General features: G+C 36.1%; 1 protein-coding gene across 2 annotated transcripts in view; it reads right to left on the bottom strand.

The window, feature by feature from the left end:
• Positions 1–16,769, bottom strand: part of LOC148045584 (double-stranded RNA-specific editase 1-like) — a 66,628-nt gene that overhangs the window by 11,797 nt on the left and 38,062 nt on the right. For both annotated transcript variants that reach the window (XM_087716659.1, XM_087716658.1), the window contains 3 exons: positions 12,264–13,192; positions 8,609–8,723; positions 6,591–6,759 (listed from right to left, as the gene is read on the bottom strand). In XM_087716659.1, coding sequence (XP_087572785.1) covers positions 6,591–6,759; positions 8,609–8,723; positions 12,264–13,192 — 1,213 coding nt within the window. The remainder of the gene's footprint in view (positions 1–6,590; positions 6,760–8,608; positions 8,724–12,263; positions 13,193–16,769) is intronic.

The raw sequence follows: 16,769 nt of genomic DNA, 5'->3' as shown, positions 1-16,769 counted from the left end.
TGGTTCTCCTTGACCTCTCAGCGGCTTTCGATACCATCGACCATGGTATCCTTCTGCGACGACTGCAGGAGGTGGGAGTGGGAGGCACTGTTTTGCGGTGGTTCTCCTCCTACCTCTCGGACAGGTCGCAGTCGGTGTTAGTAGGGGGGCAGAGATCGTCCCTGAGGCCCCTAACATGTGGAGTACCTCAGGGTTCGGTCCTATCCCCCCTACTATTTAACATATACATGAAACCGCTGGGCGAGATCATTCGGAGGCACGGGATAAAATACCATCAATATGCGGACGATACGCAATTGTATCTGTCCGCCCCGTGCCAACTCAATGAAGCGGTGGACGTGATGAACCGGGGTCTGGAGGCCGTTAAGAACTGGATGAGTGCTAACAAACTGGTGCTCAACCCGGATAAGACCGAGTGGCTGTTGTGTTTCCCCCCTAATAATTTGGCTAATACACCAACGCTTAGGCTGGGGGGTCAAATTTTATACCCCTCAGATAGGGTCCGCAACTTAGGAGTCCTCCTGGATCCACAGCTGACTTTTGACCACCAGCTGTCAGCTGTGACCAGGGGGGCATTTGCCCAGGTTCGCCTGGTCCGCCAGTTGCGGCCCTACCTAGATCGGGGGGCCCTCACAACAGTCACTCGAGCCCTTGTGATCTCTAGACTGGAATACTGCAATGGGCTCTACATGGGGTTGCCCCTGAAGTGCATCCGGCGACTACAGCTAGTCCAAAATGCAGCCGCGCGAGTGATAGTGGGCGCACCTCGGTTCGCCCACGTTACACCTGTCCTCCGCGAGCTGCACTGGCTGCCTGTTGGTCTCCGGGTGCGCTTCAGGATAATGATGACCATCTTTAAAGCACTCCATGGTAGTGGATCTGGGTACTTGAGAGACCGCCTTCTGCCGATTACCTCCCTAAATCGACCAATCAGATCGCACAGATTGGGCCTCCTCCGAATTCCATCTGCCAGTCAATGTCGACTGGCGACCACACGGAGGAGAGCCTTTTCTGTTGCTGCCCCGACCCTATGGAACGAGCTCCCCATGGAGATCCGCACCCTCACCACGATCCAGACCTTCCGCGCAGCCCTCAAGATCTGGCTCTCCCAGCAGGCCTGGGGATAGGCTTCAATTACCCGCCCGAGTGTTTGATTGTTGAATGAAAGTTGTGTTTTATTATTTTTCTTTTGTTCACAAAGTGTTTGTTTTGACCTTGCACTTCCCCTCCCCTGTGGTTGTAAGCCGCCCTGAGTCCCCTCAGGGAAAAGGGCGGCATATAAATCCCAATAAACCTAAACCTAAAACCTAAACCATTACATTTTTCAATGTTCTCACAGAATGTATGTCTTTATTTTTTTTAAAAAACTTTGTTAGTCCAATATCTATTTGCTTTAATTCTTGTAAGGCTCATCCTAGAGACAACACAAGTCCAATCGAGTGCAATTATTCATTTGGACAGAATCTTGCCAAACTAAAGCTATAATTTCTAACCTACTAGATATATCTTGAGTGATTCTAGGGTGTGGCTACCCTGAATCTCTTCCCCATCCATTTTGGGATTGTGGAATCTCTGGGAAAGCTCTGTATTGCTTTTTGTGAGATGGGACAAAAATTGAAATAAAGTTATATGATATTATTTAGACAGATTAAAGATCAAGATAGCTAGAAAAGAAGAAATACAACAGTTGAGTTATTTGATGAAGTTTAAAATAGATACATTGTTTATCTCCTAATGGACTTTTGTTAACATCCAGTAATCAACTATGGATCTTCTTCGGGCCGTCTAAAAGGGATGGTCCCCTTTCACAGAGCTATTAAATATATACAGCTCCAAGTATGGAGACATAGGTCCAACATGTAAACCTGCCCAGTTGGATTTTGTATCCTTAAATCAGGATTGAAATGACCAGGCTTTATAAATTAGTTTATAGATAAGAGGTGGGATATGGGAAAATAATTTGTTGTATTTTAAGAGAAGATGGTAAGTTACTAAAATTGTTTATACTGAGATGGAGACAGAAGTCATTTCTTCATATATTTATTTTCTTCTTCTTTATTATATTCTTAATTTTTTTCCTTATATACTATATATATATACTATATAATATACCTTATTTCTTCATTGTGCCTTCTATTTTTTCTTTTGATTCTTTTATTTTAGTTTGCATTTAGTTTGCATTTTTATTGTTGTAATTGGGATGTAACGGGGATGTAACTTCCTACTTTAATGTTTACCAATATCAATAATAATAATTTATACTACACCAATATATCATTTTGATGTACATTTTAGCCTTTTATTCATAATTAAATCTGCACTACCACTTCCATTAGGAAATTCATCAATTTTATTCGACAAAATTAGATGCTCCTTCATTCAGATTTTTTATTTACTTCCCATCCCCCACAACACAAATAAATTGCCTTTCTTCCATTCACCTCCCTGATGATTTATTTTTTCTCTTACATTCCAGGTCACAATGTTCCACATGCCTTACTAATCATCAGACAACCACATCAATATTGACTTCTGCATAATCAAAGTGCATGCATGACTATGTTTTAATCAAAGTGTTTTAGTAAATTCACAAAAGCGTACACTAGAGTAGTGATGGCGAACCTTTTTGGCACTGAGTGCCGAAACCGGAATGCATGTGCATATGTACGTGTGGGAGCACTGGAAACTTGAAGACCAGCTGGCTGGTGTGCATTTTTGGGGTGTTTTTTGGCCCATTTTCAGGCCACCTTTAGGGTCATTTTTCAGCCTTAAAAATGGCCTGAAAACAGTCCCCAAAACAGCCTGCTTTAGGGGCATTTTTGGCGTTTTTCGGTGCTCCAGTGCCCATGAAGAGCAGCTGGTGCCCACATGCGTGCCCACAGAGAGGGCTCTGTGTGCCACCTCTGGCACAAGTGCCATAAGTTCGCTATCACAGCACTAGAGAATCACAAAATGCACCACATGTATCATTTCATATTAATGATAAGTATGTAATAATGTCTATTTGGGGAGGACATTTTGGCCAGTACGCCGCAAGCATGTTCTCACTATTCAATTTAAGCCAGACTATCTTGCAAGCCAACAGGTTCTTGCTTGCATGCATCAAGTAGGAGATATATGCAACATATAGTATTGAACTTAGGATACTTACATTGGACAATTTGGTCCACATGCCTCTGCTGTTTCCATTGTTTCCCCTTAACATTTGTCTCAACAAAAAGAAACCTATAATATACATTGAGCTAGCATACATTGACTGGTCTAAAGGTATCCAGTGAGCTTCTGTGGCTGAGAGTGGACTTGAACCTGGCTTTCCTCAGAGCTAATGCCAATTCTACACTTTAATTATTATGCCACAGTAACTCTGATTTCTATAGTAGGCTTAAAAAGTCTTGTGGTTCTTATGCAATAATAATAAGGCAATTGAAGTAAATTGGTAAAACTGGTATTAGTTCTTTTTGTGACCTATAGATTAATTTGAATTTCCTTTATATCAATGAAAGGCCACATTAAATAATGAAAAATTCAGAATATGCTGTTTATAATGTAATTTTCTGTTTATAACAATTTTCAAGTCACTTCTCTCCCTCTCCATTGTTATTATGATTAAGTTTGAAGTAAATTTCTTTAATACTGTTGAATATATTCATACTTTCCTTTAATTTGTTTAGTACAATAACACTATAAATAAAGAAAATTAAGAACAAATTATCTGTTTTGGTTATTTTACATTCAACTTGCTTAAAACCTAAGTTTCTGTTTAACCCAATGTTAAAAATCTTTCTATGATTGTTCCAGTAGCTTTAGAAAATTTTATTTCAGTTTTGCCGCTGTCTCTATGTCCTATTGACTTATTTGTTCTGGAAATGTAAATGAAGACAATAAATAAAAATGTATTTTCAGTGTAGTACATATCCAGAAAGATATTAATTTTATAATATGCATTACCAATCTTAATTCTCAAAAATTCTTCATGAGGAGTTCTGCAAAATAAATTCAACAAGAAAACTTCGTCCTTTGTCAAGCACAAAAGACTTTCATCTCATATGTGAAAATCAGGGGAAAACTTTAGCATAAATAGTCTTAACCACCTTGTGGAAACTGGGGCCAAACAGATATCTACTTACAATAGATGTAAGTTCAACAGCCAAAGACTATCCCTAAATCAACTGGTGATACTACGAAAGAGACATTATTTTCTCTATAACAGTGTTTTGTAAAGTATGGTCCTAGCATCAAAATTATTTAGAAGATAGAAAATTGAGGTGGATGGGACTTTGGAGATCTTCTGGTCCAACCCTATAGCCCAAACTATACCATTTCAGACCATTTGTCATATAGCTATGACAAATGTCAGCCTATGTTGAAAAATAATGTTATATTAAAGCTTCTAGGCTATTACAGATATAATTTTTTTCCCTTTGGGGATTTAAGATGACAGATATTAAGGTTCTTATTTCCTCAGAAGACAAGCAATCATACAATTTGCTTCAAAATATTTCAGACACTTTAATATATGATTGGAATAGTTTTAAAAATTAATTGTAACATCTCAAGAAGAAACACATGAAGCAGTCTCAAAATTCCACCCAACATTTACCAATGGAGCCTTGTCAATTTATGACTGCTGGTGTATATTTCAGTTCCTGCATATGTTTTTACTTCAGCCATTCATTCAGTATGGCTCCTCTATATTATGAATCATTTTAAAATAATGGGGACTACTTTTATATAAGGACTTTTATATCCTATCTATTTATCTACCTACCTACCTACCTACCTTCCTACATACATACACACACACACACACACACACACACATTTTATATATATATATATATATATGTATGTATGTATGTATGTATATATATATATATATATATATATATATATATATATATATATATATATATATATATATATATATATATATACATACACACATATATAACTATTAAAATGTTATTCTACTACAAATAATGCATTCAATAGTTTTATAGAATGTCCATATAATTATGCATTATAGACAGAAAATCTCTTGAGAAGAACCTCATGCCATAGTCTGTGCAGAGCAGGCATTATTTATTTCATTAAATTGATGCTTTATTTTTTATTTATTGAATCCTATCTTTCAGTTAAATTAGCACTCAGGGCACCTAACAATAGTTACAACCAGAGGTGGTATTCTACCAGTTCGCCCGAACCGGTAGCAGAAATCGTGGGTGGCCCTGTCTACCCACCTCGGCTCTATGGCATCCCATTTAGGCCTTTTTTTCATTAAAAGCACATGCGTGAAAGGCTGAGCATGTGCTCACATTTGTGAACTGGTAGGGAAGGTAAGTGAAAACCACCCCTGGTTACAACATAAACATCTTAAACAGATGTTAACAATTAAAAGTTTAGGGAAAAGATATTACTTCACAAAATCCAGAAAGAGTGAATATAAATCATTTCATAGCTTGGGGGCAACAGAAGAGATTATTTCCTGCTTGCCAAATAAATGAGCCTCATATAGTAGGGAATGGCATCTCCATCTGAGGCTTTGTATCTAGTCAAGTCTCACAACAAAAGAGATGTCCTTCAGATAGTCACAGACCAGCCTGCTTGCCAAGGATATAGGCTTTAAACAGGCTTCAAATGATAGCATCCAAATGTCCCAGTGCTAAAATCATGATAAATATGATGACTTCATTACGAAATTCACAATTACCTACACCAGAAGTGTCAAACTCGATTTCATTGAGGGCCACATCAAGGTTGCGTTAGACATTGGGGGAGTGTGGTGGTGTGGCCAGCTCAACATCAGTTGTGTTGAGGGTGCCTGTGACAGCCCAAGCCCTCTGCCAGTGAAAACGGCTCCCGAGCTCCATTTTCGGTTGCAATGGCATCCTGCAACCCTCTGCCAGCGTAAACAGAGCTCAGCAGGCCAGTCCTTTGCTTTCTCCAGGGCAGCCCCACGGGCCAGATCTAAGAGGGAAGACCTCAGGGGGAAGATCTAGGCGCCGGCCCTTGAGTTTGACACCCCTGAGCATGTTTCCTAACGTAATGTCCTCCCCCACTTTGGCCTCTTGCAGATACTCATGGCTTTGAAAGTTATACTAAAGTTTTAAAATGTATCCTATAAGCAACTGGCAATCATGTACTGATCATTCAGTAACACATTATATTTGTATCTTTAACTGATTAGCAGCCAAACTGCTGCATTTTGCACTGACTGCAATTCCCAGAAATTTTAAGCTGTCTTACATAGATACAGCCAAGCATAAATTAATGCTTAAAGATTAAAATTATTTTATAAGTTATTGAAAGACTGATGACCCCCACACCTGTCTAAGAGCAATCTCCTAAAAATCTATAGAATGCTGCTCTTAAAACTAATAATAACACAAAATGAATTCCTATCTGCATTATCTCAGAGATGGAAAGAAGCATTAATTCAACTGCTATCATCTGAAAACATGAGATCAAACCATTTTTTTCCAGAATTAGATCTGATGAGGTATATTAGGTTTTCATAAACATTTATATGATCACAATATTCTGTGATTGATAGAACCTGACTCTGTAGCATAAAAGTGCTTTGAACTTACCTTAAATGTAGTTCAAGTTGTGTATAAAGAAATTTAAGTAGGCATCTCCGAGCTATAATTTCTGCATGGCAATCATTCAAAGCAAGACCACGGTCACTCATATATTCCCCATTAATACATTTTGTTCCTGTAGAAACACTTATAACCTGAGCGTCTTTCACATCAGTACCTGGAAAATCAGTTGCAGGAGAAAAGACTTATAGAAAGGTTTTGTTCCCTCCAGCCATCTTAAATATGTAGTCTAATGGACACTATCTAATAAAAATAATTATTTATTTAAATAATTAAATTACAAGTGAAATTTCAACTCTAAATAATTCTGAACTTTAAAGTAATCACAGATATTTACATAATCATAGATATTTAATACATAGACAATTCTGTATGGATTGCCTTTCAAATTTTGGAATCATATTAAACTGAGCAAATTATTAATTTGCATAGTCTGGATTTTATACATTATATTCTCAAACCATACAGCTATGTGCATTTCATGGATGGACTGAAAATATCCATATGATTAAGTCATTACAAGACTCAGATTACACTGACTAAGATAATTATTTAATCCAAACTATACATATTAGATACAGTGGGGCTAGTTCAGTGATGGCTAACCTTTTTGTTGCTACGTGCCAAAAGCATGCATGCCCATAATGCATTGCATGCCGACCCTCTGTTTTCCCCGACCCCCGCATGCATGCAAGACCCCCCTGTACTCCCCTCCCCCCTGCATGTGTGCATGACCCCCCCCGCATGCATCACAACCCGTGTATGTGCGCACAACCTCCTGCAATCCCACCACCTCCCACGCATGCACACACGACTCCCCCATGCATGCATTGCAGAGACCCGAAAACCAGCTGGCCAGTGGAAGGCATGCATGATGGAGCTGAGCTGGGGTGATAGCTCATATGCCGCAGAAAGGGCTCTGTGTGCCATCTGTGGCACGCGTGCCATAGGTTTGCCATCATAAGGCTAGGTGAAAGTTTGTGAATTTTAGAGAAAAAATATTTAGCTTCCAGCCTTGCAGTCTTAGGCATTTTTTGTTGTATGTGACTTCTAACAATTAAACTATGTGTTGAATTTTTCATGCAATTTAGGATAGGAGATTTGATTGTCTATGGGCAACATCATTTAAAGTATCAGATTCTAATTTGTGGAATTTGAACAAATATGAAATGACAACTATAAATTTAAACTGGAAGTGTTTTTATAACCATTCTATTTACAAATTTTTAATCAATGCGATTAAAATAAATACATTTGTTCATTTCAATTGTTAGCTAACTGAAATATATATGGGCATGAATAAAACACAACTTTCTAGAAGTCAGAGAATTTAGGACCATTACTGATTCCTTTTCTCTCCCTTGTTCAATTTATCTCTCTCTCTCTTTCAATATATAATTTGTTTTACTAGTGTAACAATCAGTTCTATTTATGGGACAGTATAGTGTTATGGATTATAGGTGCCATGCCAAAAGAACGTATTTAAGTCAGTGAATTCCAGTCCATTGGGGTCAAAATACCTCTATCCTTTTAGTACTGAATATATCATGGATAAAATATACATGATTATAATATTTTAACAGTGAAACTGTCAATTATTCATTTAAGCTATATTGTATATTTAATAGCAATGCTGTTGTTAATTTTTTATTATATTAAATTTGGGATTATATAGTATTTGATTATTATAAATAACTACTTCATTTATATGATTAAGCAAAAGCCAAAAAGGGCTTTAAAATTAAAAATAAAAACAATGATTTGCATACATATGTACACATGCCCAATTAATTATTAATTATAATAAATTATTAATAAACATAACATTTAGAAATTACAATTAAATATGAATTACTAATTATAATTTTTGGCATGAAGAGATTTCACATTATTAAATATGGGAAAGAAAGGGGAAATATCGATTTACCTTGATCACTTTATTTTGTATACAAACAAGGGGATAAAGAACCCAGTTGCATGGCAGGTTGGTCTTGTTTTGTTTTTACCTGTTGTCATGACAACACCGGCTAGCACTTTTCTACGTGCATGAGGTGATGTAAAGTTATCTGTCAAATCGCTGAATTTCTCTACGACCAAGCGTGCAACAGCATCAGCTAAAACCTGCAAAAATATATTGGTATGTTGGACAGTTCAGAAACACAAATCTTTTTGGACTTAAAAATGAACACTAAAAACCTGTCCTTGTAATGTTAAAATGAATTTATCCATTTGCATTGCATTATCATGCTATGTTCTATGGCATCCTTTAGAACAGAACGGATAATCAGAAACTGGAATGATGACGCAGATATACTGTAAAATTAAAAGGAATTAAAAGGAATTAAAAAAGAATGAATATCTATCTATCTATCTATCTATCTATACATACATACACACACACACACACACACACACACACACACACACACACACATATTTGTACATACATATACATATTTGGGCATACTAGGGGTTGTGACACTAAATACATACCTATTTCCCTGGCTCAGCTGATAAAGGAGGAGAACCTTGTGGCTTAGTGGTTAACACATCTGCCTAATATGTAATACAGCCCAGGTTCAAATCCCAGTAAGGGTATGGCTAGCTGATGAGAGCTAAATAGCTTGAAATAGATCTATACTAGTCTCCCTTTATTTATTTATCAGCACAAATACAACACATACATATACATATACATATACATATACATATACATATACATATACACACACACACACACACACACACACACACACACACACACACACACACACACACACACACACACATATATATATATATATATATATATATATATATATATATATATATATTTTCCGTAGTCCATATCGCTAGAAAATCGTAAAAGGATAAAAACTGATTTAAAGGAAGATTCCGCTTCAGCAAGGTCAGTCCTACTTCATATAATTGAAGACATTCATTATGATTTTTATCAAAACCACAAAATTGTTTGTACAGTATTTCAAATATCTTAAGAATAAAAGACTCCTTTAAAAAAAATCAAATGAAGGGTTTTAAAATCATCACAGTAAACTACGTATTAGATGTGAGAACTATGAAATACACATTGAATATAAACAATAAATGCTAAAAAGGAAATAGCATAACAGAAAACTGACAGTTATTTAGTTAGTTACTAGCTGGATCTTTCATGTTGCTGAACAAAATCCAGAATTGGCCAGTTCAAATATAACATGTTTAAATAGGGGGGTCAAACAATAAGGAAAGATAAATTACTTTACCAACTGCTCCCTAATACCTCCCAGAACATAGATAAAAACTATTACAAATTCTCCATTTTTTAACCATTCAAATAATCTCCCCTTTTAAAACAACACAATATTATTAACTGTCAAAAAGAAAAACTGATAATTTACTGCTAAATCCATTAAAACAAATAGTGTATTTCTAATTGTTAGAAAATACTATTATTTTAGATTTCATATTCTAAGAACCGTAACTTGATTTTCCATAATATCAAGCAGTAAGAACCAACTGAATTGGGCTAATATACATCAAGTTTTTCCTAGAATTGTCTATTCTAAAAAATTTTACATTTAAAATTGCAAGAATGCCATAACATCCAACAACACTGAGTATACATAATAAACTTTGTGATTCCTTTATCTCTGATTTTATGTAGATATGTATGTATGTGCCTTCCAGTCAGCCTTGACTCCTGGCCACTCCCTGGACAAGTTTCTGCAGTTTCCTTGGCAACTTTTTCAGAAATATATTTGTATGATGATCAATATCAAACTATTCATATTATTTTTTCAAGTATTAATAATGGGAAATACATAATCATGCTATGGCACTATTATGAAAATGAACTCCATGCAATTTTAATTTCCCCCCATCATTCTTATTCACATAATTATTCAGCAGTTAGGGGGTGGGTGGAATTCTATACATCTTGATCTTTTGGCTAACGAGCAATGGAATGTTTCAGTATTTCCAGGGATTGGGGCCTGATTTGAACAATGAAACTGCCTTGCTCATTTGCTGGGTTTATTTTTATGGGAAATTTGGAGGTTGTAGAGGCCAACCAATCTAGAACTGCAGAACTGATATGATATGCTCTGGGCTGTCTTGGGACGACTCAGTACATTTGAAAAAATAGCTGGATAACTGATGAATAGGACAAATGTAACACAATGAATTTAATTAAAAAATGGGCTTGAGATTTTAGAATTTTATTTCTTTAGGCCCTATATTATTTGAAGGAGCTTTTCTTGTGCATACATAATTCCCCTTTGGTGAGTCTACTCAATGTGTATTTACATAGATAGCAACTTGGGATCAAACTTTCTGATATATATACCTTTTCCTCAACCTGTAAAGTGTGTCTCCCAAAGGTGTACTGTCTACTACACTTCTTCCCCCACCCCCCAATCAGTTACAAAATCTTTTCAGAACTTTGGTTTTTCATTGCTGCTATGCTTAAGGTTTTACATATTTCTGATATTTTATTTTTATTATTTTTAACTCTAATGCTTTAATATAGCTGTTTAAACTTAATTTATTTAGGCTAAATTGTATCTCATTCTTAGCCATTCAATAAACAAGTATCACACTTTACAAACACATTAAATTAAATCTATGAGCAAAGATGCACTGAAGTAGAATATAGACATTTCTTTCCTGCCTCAAAAGTCTCACGAAGATTTAGCAAGACAAAAAGACACTGGTGGCAACATCTCCAATGGTTCAGACAGCTCTTGGTTCAGCATTCCAGGATTCTTGGCCTTACCTCTGCAATCAGCCGGTGGCCATGTAGTACTAAGAGGCATTACAGAAACAATGAGAACAAGTGTTGTTTGTAAAATTATACAGAGGACTGCCATTTATAGCAACATTGGACTCTATAACCCTAAAGGGATCCAAATGTCCCAAAATTCTAATATGTCTAGGAACAGAGACAGGGCAGTTTTACCTCCTAAATGGATAACTAACATTTGATCTGGTGATGGTACAAGCAGTGTCCTTCATTATTATCATGTGCAGTCAGGGAAAACAATGTGTTTGAGAGCTATTCTTTATTTAAAGAAATAGCAGACATTCACATCTATGGGGGAAAAGATGCAATGGGTGACCGAATACCAGTGTTGGCATGCAACACTGCAATGCATACAAAGCAGCATACAAAGTGAAATGCTTATAAGGAAGTGACTACAATCACTTAGATGAGTCATCTCAAGTCTTGCCTATCTAGAAGCAGTTACGTGCTTTACCGGTTGATTTTAGCAAGGCATTATTAAGTTATTCAAATTACCATGGCTTTCTGGCAAGCAACATTGGTATGATGTTTGTTCATATTGACAAAACAATATTATAATAGTAGTTCCACCCTATCTTAAACATGTTTCATTTTGCACAAAAATAGAATTTATCAAATCATACCTAAGGCTCAGGATTACTATGCCTATTTTCTTAGCAATATAAGATATTCTCAGGAATTAAAAATCATAACTTTTCCTCAGCATTAAACACAAATATAATTAAGAGACCTGGCAGAAATATATTAGTAGTATACAAGAATGTTATAGCTTTCCAGATATGTTTAACTGGAATTACAATGAAAACAATCCCAGCACCGTAAACATTTGCATCATGAATACCCTGTACCGTTTTTCTCACCTGTGGCAAGTGTAACTGGAGGCCTTCACTAGGAATAGGTTGGTGAGATGGTGTTTGGTCCAGCTGCATATTAAACAAAGATGCGAGAGCTGACTGAGCTGCCCGAGCCTTTGCCAGTTTTTTGTTCCGTCCAGAACCTTCAAACGTTTGGCCATCCACTGACACAGCCATTACAAAATTCTTGGCGTGACTCTCTCCACTTTCTGAAATAAATTCATACTTTAACCCTGGTCGAAGTTCATTTAGTATCATCACTGGATTCTTCCCACTGGTTGATGCATATGGTGATGGGGCAGGGAGAGATGACTGGATAAAACTACTAGCCACAACAGATGAGAGGCTGAAATCTGGACTGGAGGTAAAGGAACCATCTCCATTGGATTCCAAGTAAAAGGAATGGTCAGACTGAACTGGATTTTCAAACCCATTGAAGAGGGTGTCTGAGAAATCGGCTTGGTCAGAAGTAAAGTCTGTATTTACCGAAAGAGTTCTACCCATTGCTAGATGAGCTTCTGATGCATTAGGAAATTGCACAAAGGACCTCAGAGCTTTCTCAGCCGCATGGAGTTTTGCTTTCTTTTTTGTGGGGCCAGACCCTTCAAACATCTGCCCATTAACTTCTACTGCCATCACAAAAATTGGAGCATGAACTGGTCCAGTTTGGGAGAGGAGCTTGTACTGTAAGCCAGGCTTGATTTCATTTAGCTGCATCAGGGCATTCTTGGGCAGCACTGGACCTGGAGTTTTCTTTTTCTTCTTTGGGCGGAACTTGGAATGGCCATTGCTTCCCTCGTCCAACGGCCGCTTCCTGCTGCTAGTGCCTCCACCATTAGGGAGCTGATTCCCCTCCCCAGCACCTTGCACAGTCCCATCTTTAGGTGGAATGTTGTCCATGTTGCGGTTCTCTTTAATATCAGTGCTGCCTGAACCTGTGGTGCCCAGAAAGAGTAACTTACAATGCCTTCATTGCAGGACCTTGTAAATGTAAAATTTAGAGATTCCTTTATCTACCTTTGCAACAGGTTAAGTGATGTGTGCTCAAATATTATTCATTGATTAACCATATACACAAATTATTTAAACATTTTGTGCTCATTCTAAAAGCAGAGAAGCTATTAAAATATTAAAGTATATTTTAAAATATATTATAAATGATATTCTTAATTCTAAAATGAAAACAAACTATCAGACATCTTCCACTTGCAATAGCACTTAGACTTATATACCACTTTACAGTGCTTCGCAGCCCTCTCTAAGCAGTTTACAGAGTCAGCATATTGCTGCCAACAATCTGGCTCCTCATTTTACCGACCTCGGAAGTATGGAAGGTTGAGTCAATCTTTCTAGAATCAAGCTATTTGCTCATCTCTATCACAAAGAAGAAATTTTTTTCCTTTGGAAAAAAAAAAGACTGACAATTTAGTCCTTCAAATTGTAGTCCTGATACCAAACTTCCGTACAGACTTTAACTTTCAGCATTCCTCTAAGGAGCCTTATATACATGAGCTCCTCTACACAGATGGATATTTACCTGGCCATTAAGTTTCCCTTCATATTAATGCTGAATGTACTAATGAAGGCATTTTAGAATTCAGCCAGAAATTGCCATCTTGCTCCTTTGAATGTATGGGTGGTCCTTCTGATAGCCCGTTTCCCCGAAAATAAGACCTCCCTGGATAATAAGCCCAATTGGGCTTTTGAGCATGTGTGCTAAAATAAGCCCTCCCCCTAAAATAAGCCCTCCCAAAAATATTGCAACACAGCAGCAGCCATGAGGTGACCACTTCGCCACTTCCTGCACCTCAAAAAATAATAAAACCTTACTGAAAATAAAGCCAAGTGCTTACTTGGGGTCAAAAGTAAATAAACCCTGTCTTATTTTTGGGGAAGCATGGTATATAAAACTGTTTCAAGTAAAATTTAGGACACACTTTTTTTTAAAAAAAAGAGCCATCTTTATTAGGAATATATTTTTCTGATATCTATAACTATGCTTGCTTGGAGAACTAACTACCAGGAGTTAGTCTGTAGTCTTTTAATTGGGTATTTATTTAGAAACTTCAGTATCTATTATGTATGCTGAAAGCATAAACTGGAAAATAGAGCTATACAGAAACTAGTCTCTAACGAAGATAGATACATTCCATGAAAAATGAAGATAATAATAGTCTCTGATTCTTTTAACAACACATACACAAAAAATGACCTTCAGGAATCCTAAAGCCACTGCAGGATGGAAAGATAGAAAAGATAGACTAGTACAGGAAAAGCTTTTTCAGAACTCAATCTGTAACCACACTTTACTTAATGCATGGAAAGAAAGAGGAAGAATTTGAAAGGAGGAAAAGATATTATCCTGGCTGTCTTATAAAACTAAATAAAGTGTATAAAAGAAATACATCACACTTTGATTTCCATCAAAGTACAATCTTTCATGACATGAGTAGATATTTCTCAGTTTAATTTTTTTATACTAACGTATTACCTTGATAAAATTACGATGCACACACGCACACACACAAACATATATAGACATACATACTGTACATATGGGGTGGGCGAAAGGGAAAGAGGCAAAGACATAGAAACAGAGAGGATAGTTTTATATCAACACTTTCTTAGGGAAGAATGGATGCAAAATGGGCATGTTAGGGAGTATCATAAATGAAAATTCCCTGGTTTTGTGATTGCTTTAAAAAACAAATTTGGAGCAAATTTGACAGAATGAATTAGTTTATGAATGTATGTCATTATGACATGACCACATTCATACTTATTTACCATCTCTATTTTAAACACATCCATTATTTCTACTTATTTCCTTTCAATTTGAATCCCTAGAATCCCTGAATATTATAAACTGCTGTTAATCTGTATATTATAAGGAAAAATATTGCAATTTAATTTGATCTATAGGTGTTAAAGAGGCAAAGATGTATAATCAGACTGAAAAAGGGTAAATAACACAATTCAGTTATATGCATAATAATCCCCACTCTATTCTGTACAAGAGAATGGAAACAGAAATTACCACTACAGGACAAAATATAATGAGCAAAACATGTTAAAACTGCACACATGCCTGGAATATAGGACTATGGGGTTATAGGGGAAAAATCATAGGCAGAAGAAGAGCGTGTCACAGGATCAATATATCTGGCATGAAAAAAATAAAGCTTTAATTACCCAACAGATTTCCTATGAGTTAGTATTACTAACAGATAATGCTAGATTATACCATGAAAACATACAAATGGACTTAGAGTGAAATGAAGTAATTAACATTAACTAGAATATCTAATTTAGATAAACTTAATACAGGTAATTTATGTGTAGATTTAACATAGTATGAAACATTTTTTCAGCTATCACCCCAAACTCAATCTTTCCAACACAGACATCATAAGATATTATGACATTATATAGATTGGATTAGGTTGTTAGAATTATACTAATGAAATATATGTTAACAATTGAATAAAATTAAAAAGGCTCTATAAAAAAGAAAAAAAGATTACATGAAATAGCAGAAAAACAGACTAATATTTAAAGGCAGATGTCAAAAGCATACAATATAGGCAGGTCACTAGACAAACAACGGAAGTTAAATATTATTGGACAGGAGAAAGTTCACTTCCTCTTATTTCCTGGAGTGCTTCCTAAGAAGAGTAGGATATTCTACTCCAACTGCAACCCCCTTTTCATGCTTTTTAAAGCTTATTTAGCGGCAATTCTCTAATAGAGATTTTGGCTTCTTGACGCTTTCTAGGGCTATTGTCATGAGTTAAGCTCACACATAGCTCTACCAGCTCTGGTAACCTCGCCATTTGTAGGCAGGTGAGGGCAAAGAAGGAAGGCTCCTTTTAATTCCGAAAATGAGTCCCAATGAAGAAAAATTAGGGCACTTCCTGCTGCTCAAGTGTCTTCTCTCTTATCGCAGAGTTATCTGTCACTAGTTGCTCTGTGATATTGAGCAAACAAACAAAAAGACCGCAATGACCTATTTTGAGGATTTAATCTGTCAAGTTGGATATACCTCTATTAAATAAATAGTTTAAAACATAATCTTGAGTTAAGTAGTCTTTAAATGCTGCAAAGGATTGCCAACAATTATCTTCAAGCTACAAACCTTACGATACACACTACAGTACTGCAAAAATGATGTGAATTTTATACTTACAGTATATATAGTAATGCAGACCGTAATCTTCCATGATTTTTAAATATATTTTTCTATGTTATTATTCTTTTGTTAAAACAAGATACTGTATTAAATGCCAAAGCCTTAATTGTAACCCAGTAATTCATTGCTTTAAAAAAAAAAAAAAAATAAGACACCACATTTTTAATTCGATGTAGCTAAATGCTGCAAGGAATCCAGTGAAAAGTGATATTGGGTTTTGCTGGAGAAAAATATTCTAAAGATTTAAAATTTTTAAATGCCTGCTACACATGCAAACATTTGATCTCCTGGATAACATATTTAAATTTGTTTTAAACCTAGTA

This window comes from Thamnophis sirtalis, unplaced genomic scaffold (assembly GCF_051295495.1).
Source record: "Thamnophis sirtalis isolate CommonGarterSnake01/CBP01778 unplaced genomic scaffold, rThaSir2_p1.2 scaffold_5, whole genome shotgun sequence".
Taxonomy (NCBI): domain Eukaryota; kingdom Metazoa; phylum Chordata; class Lepidosauria; order Squamata; family Natricidae; genus Thamnophis; species Thamnophis sirtalis.
This window is presented reverse-complemented; position numbering and strand designations above follow the sequence as displayed.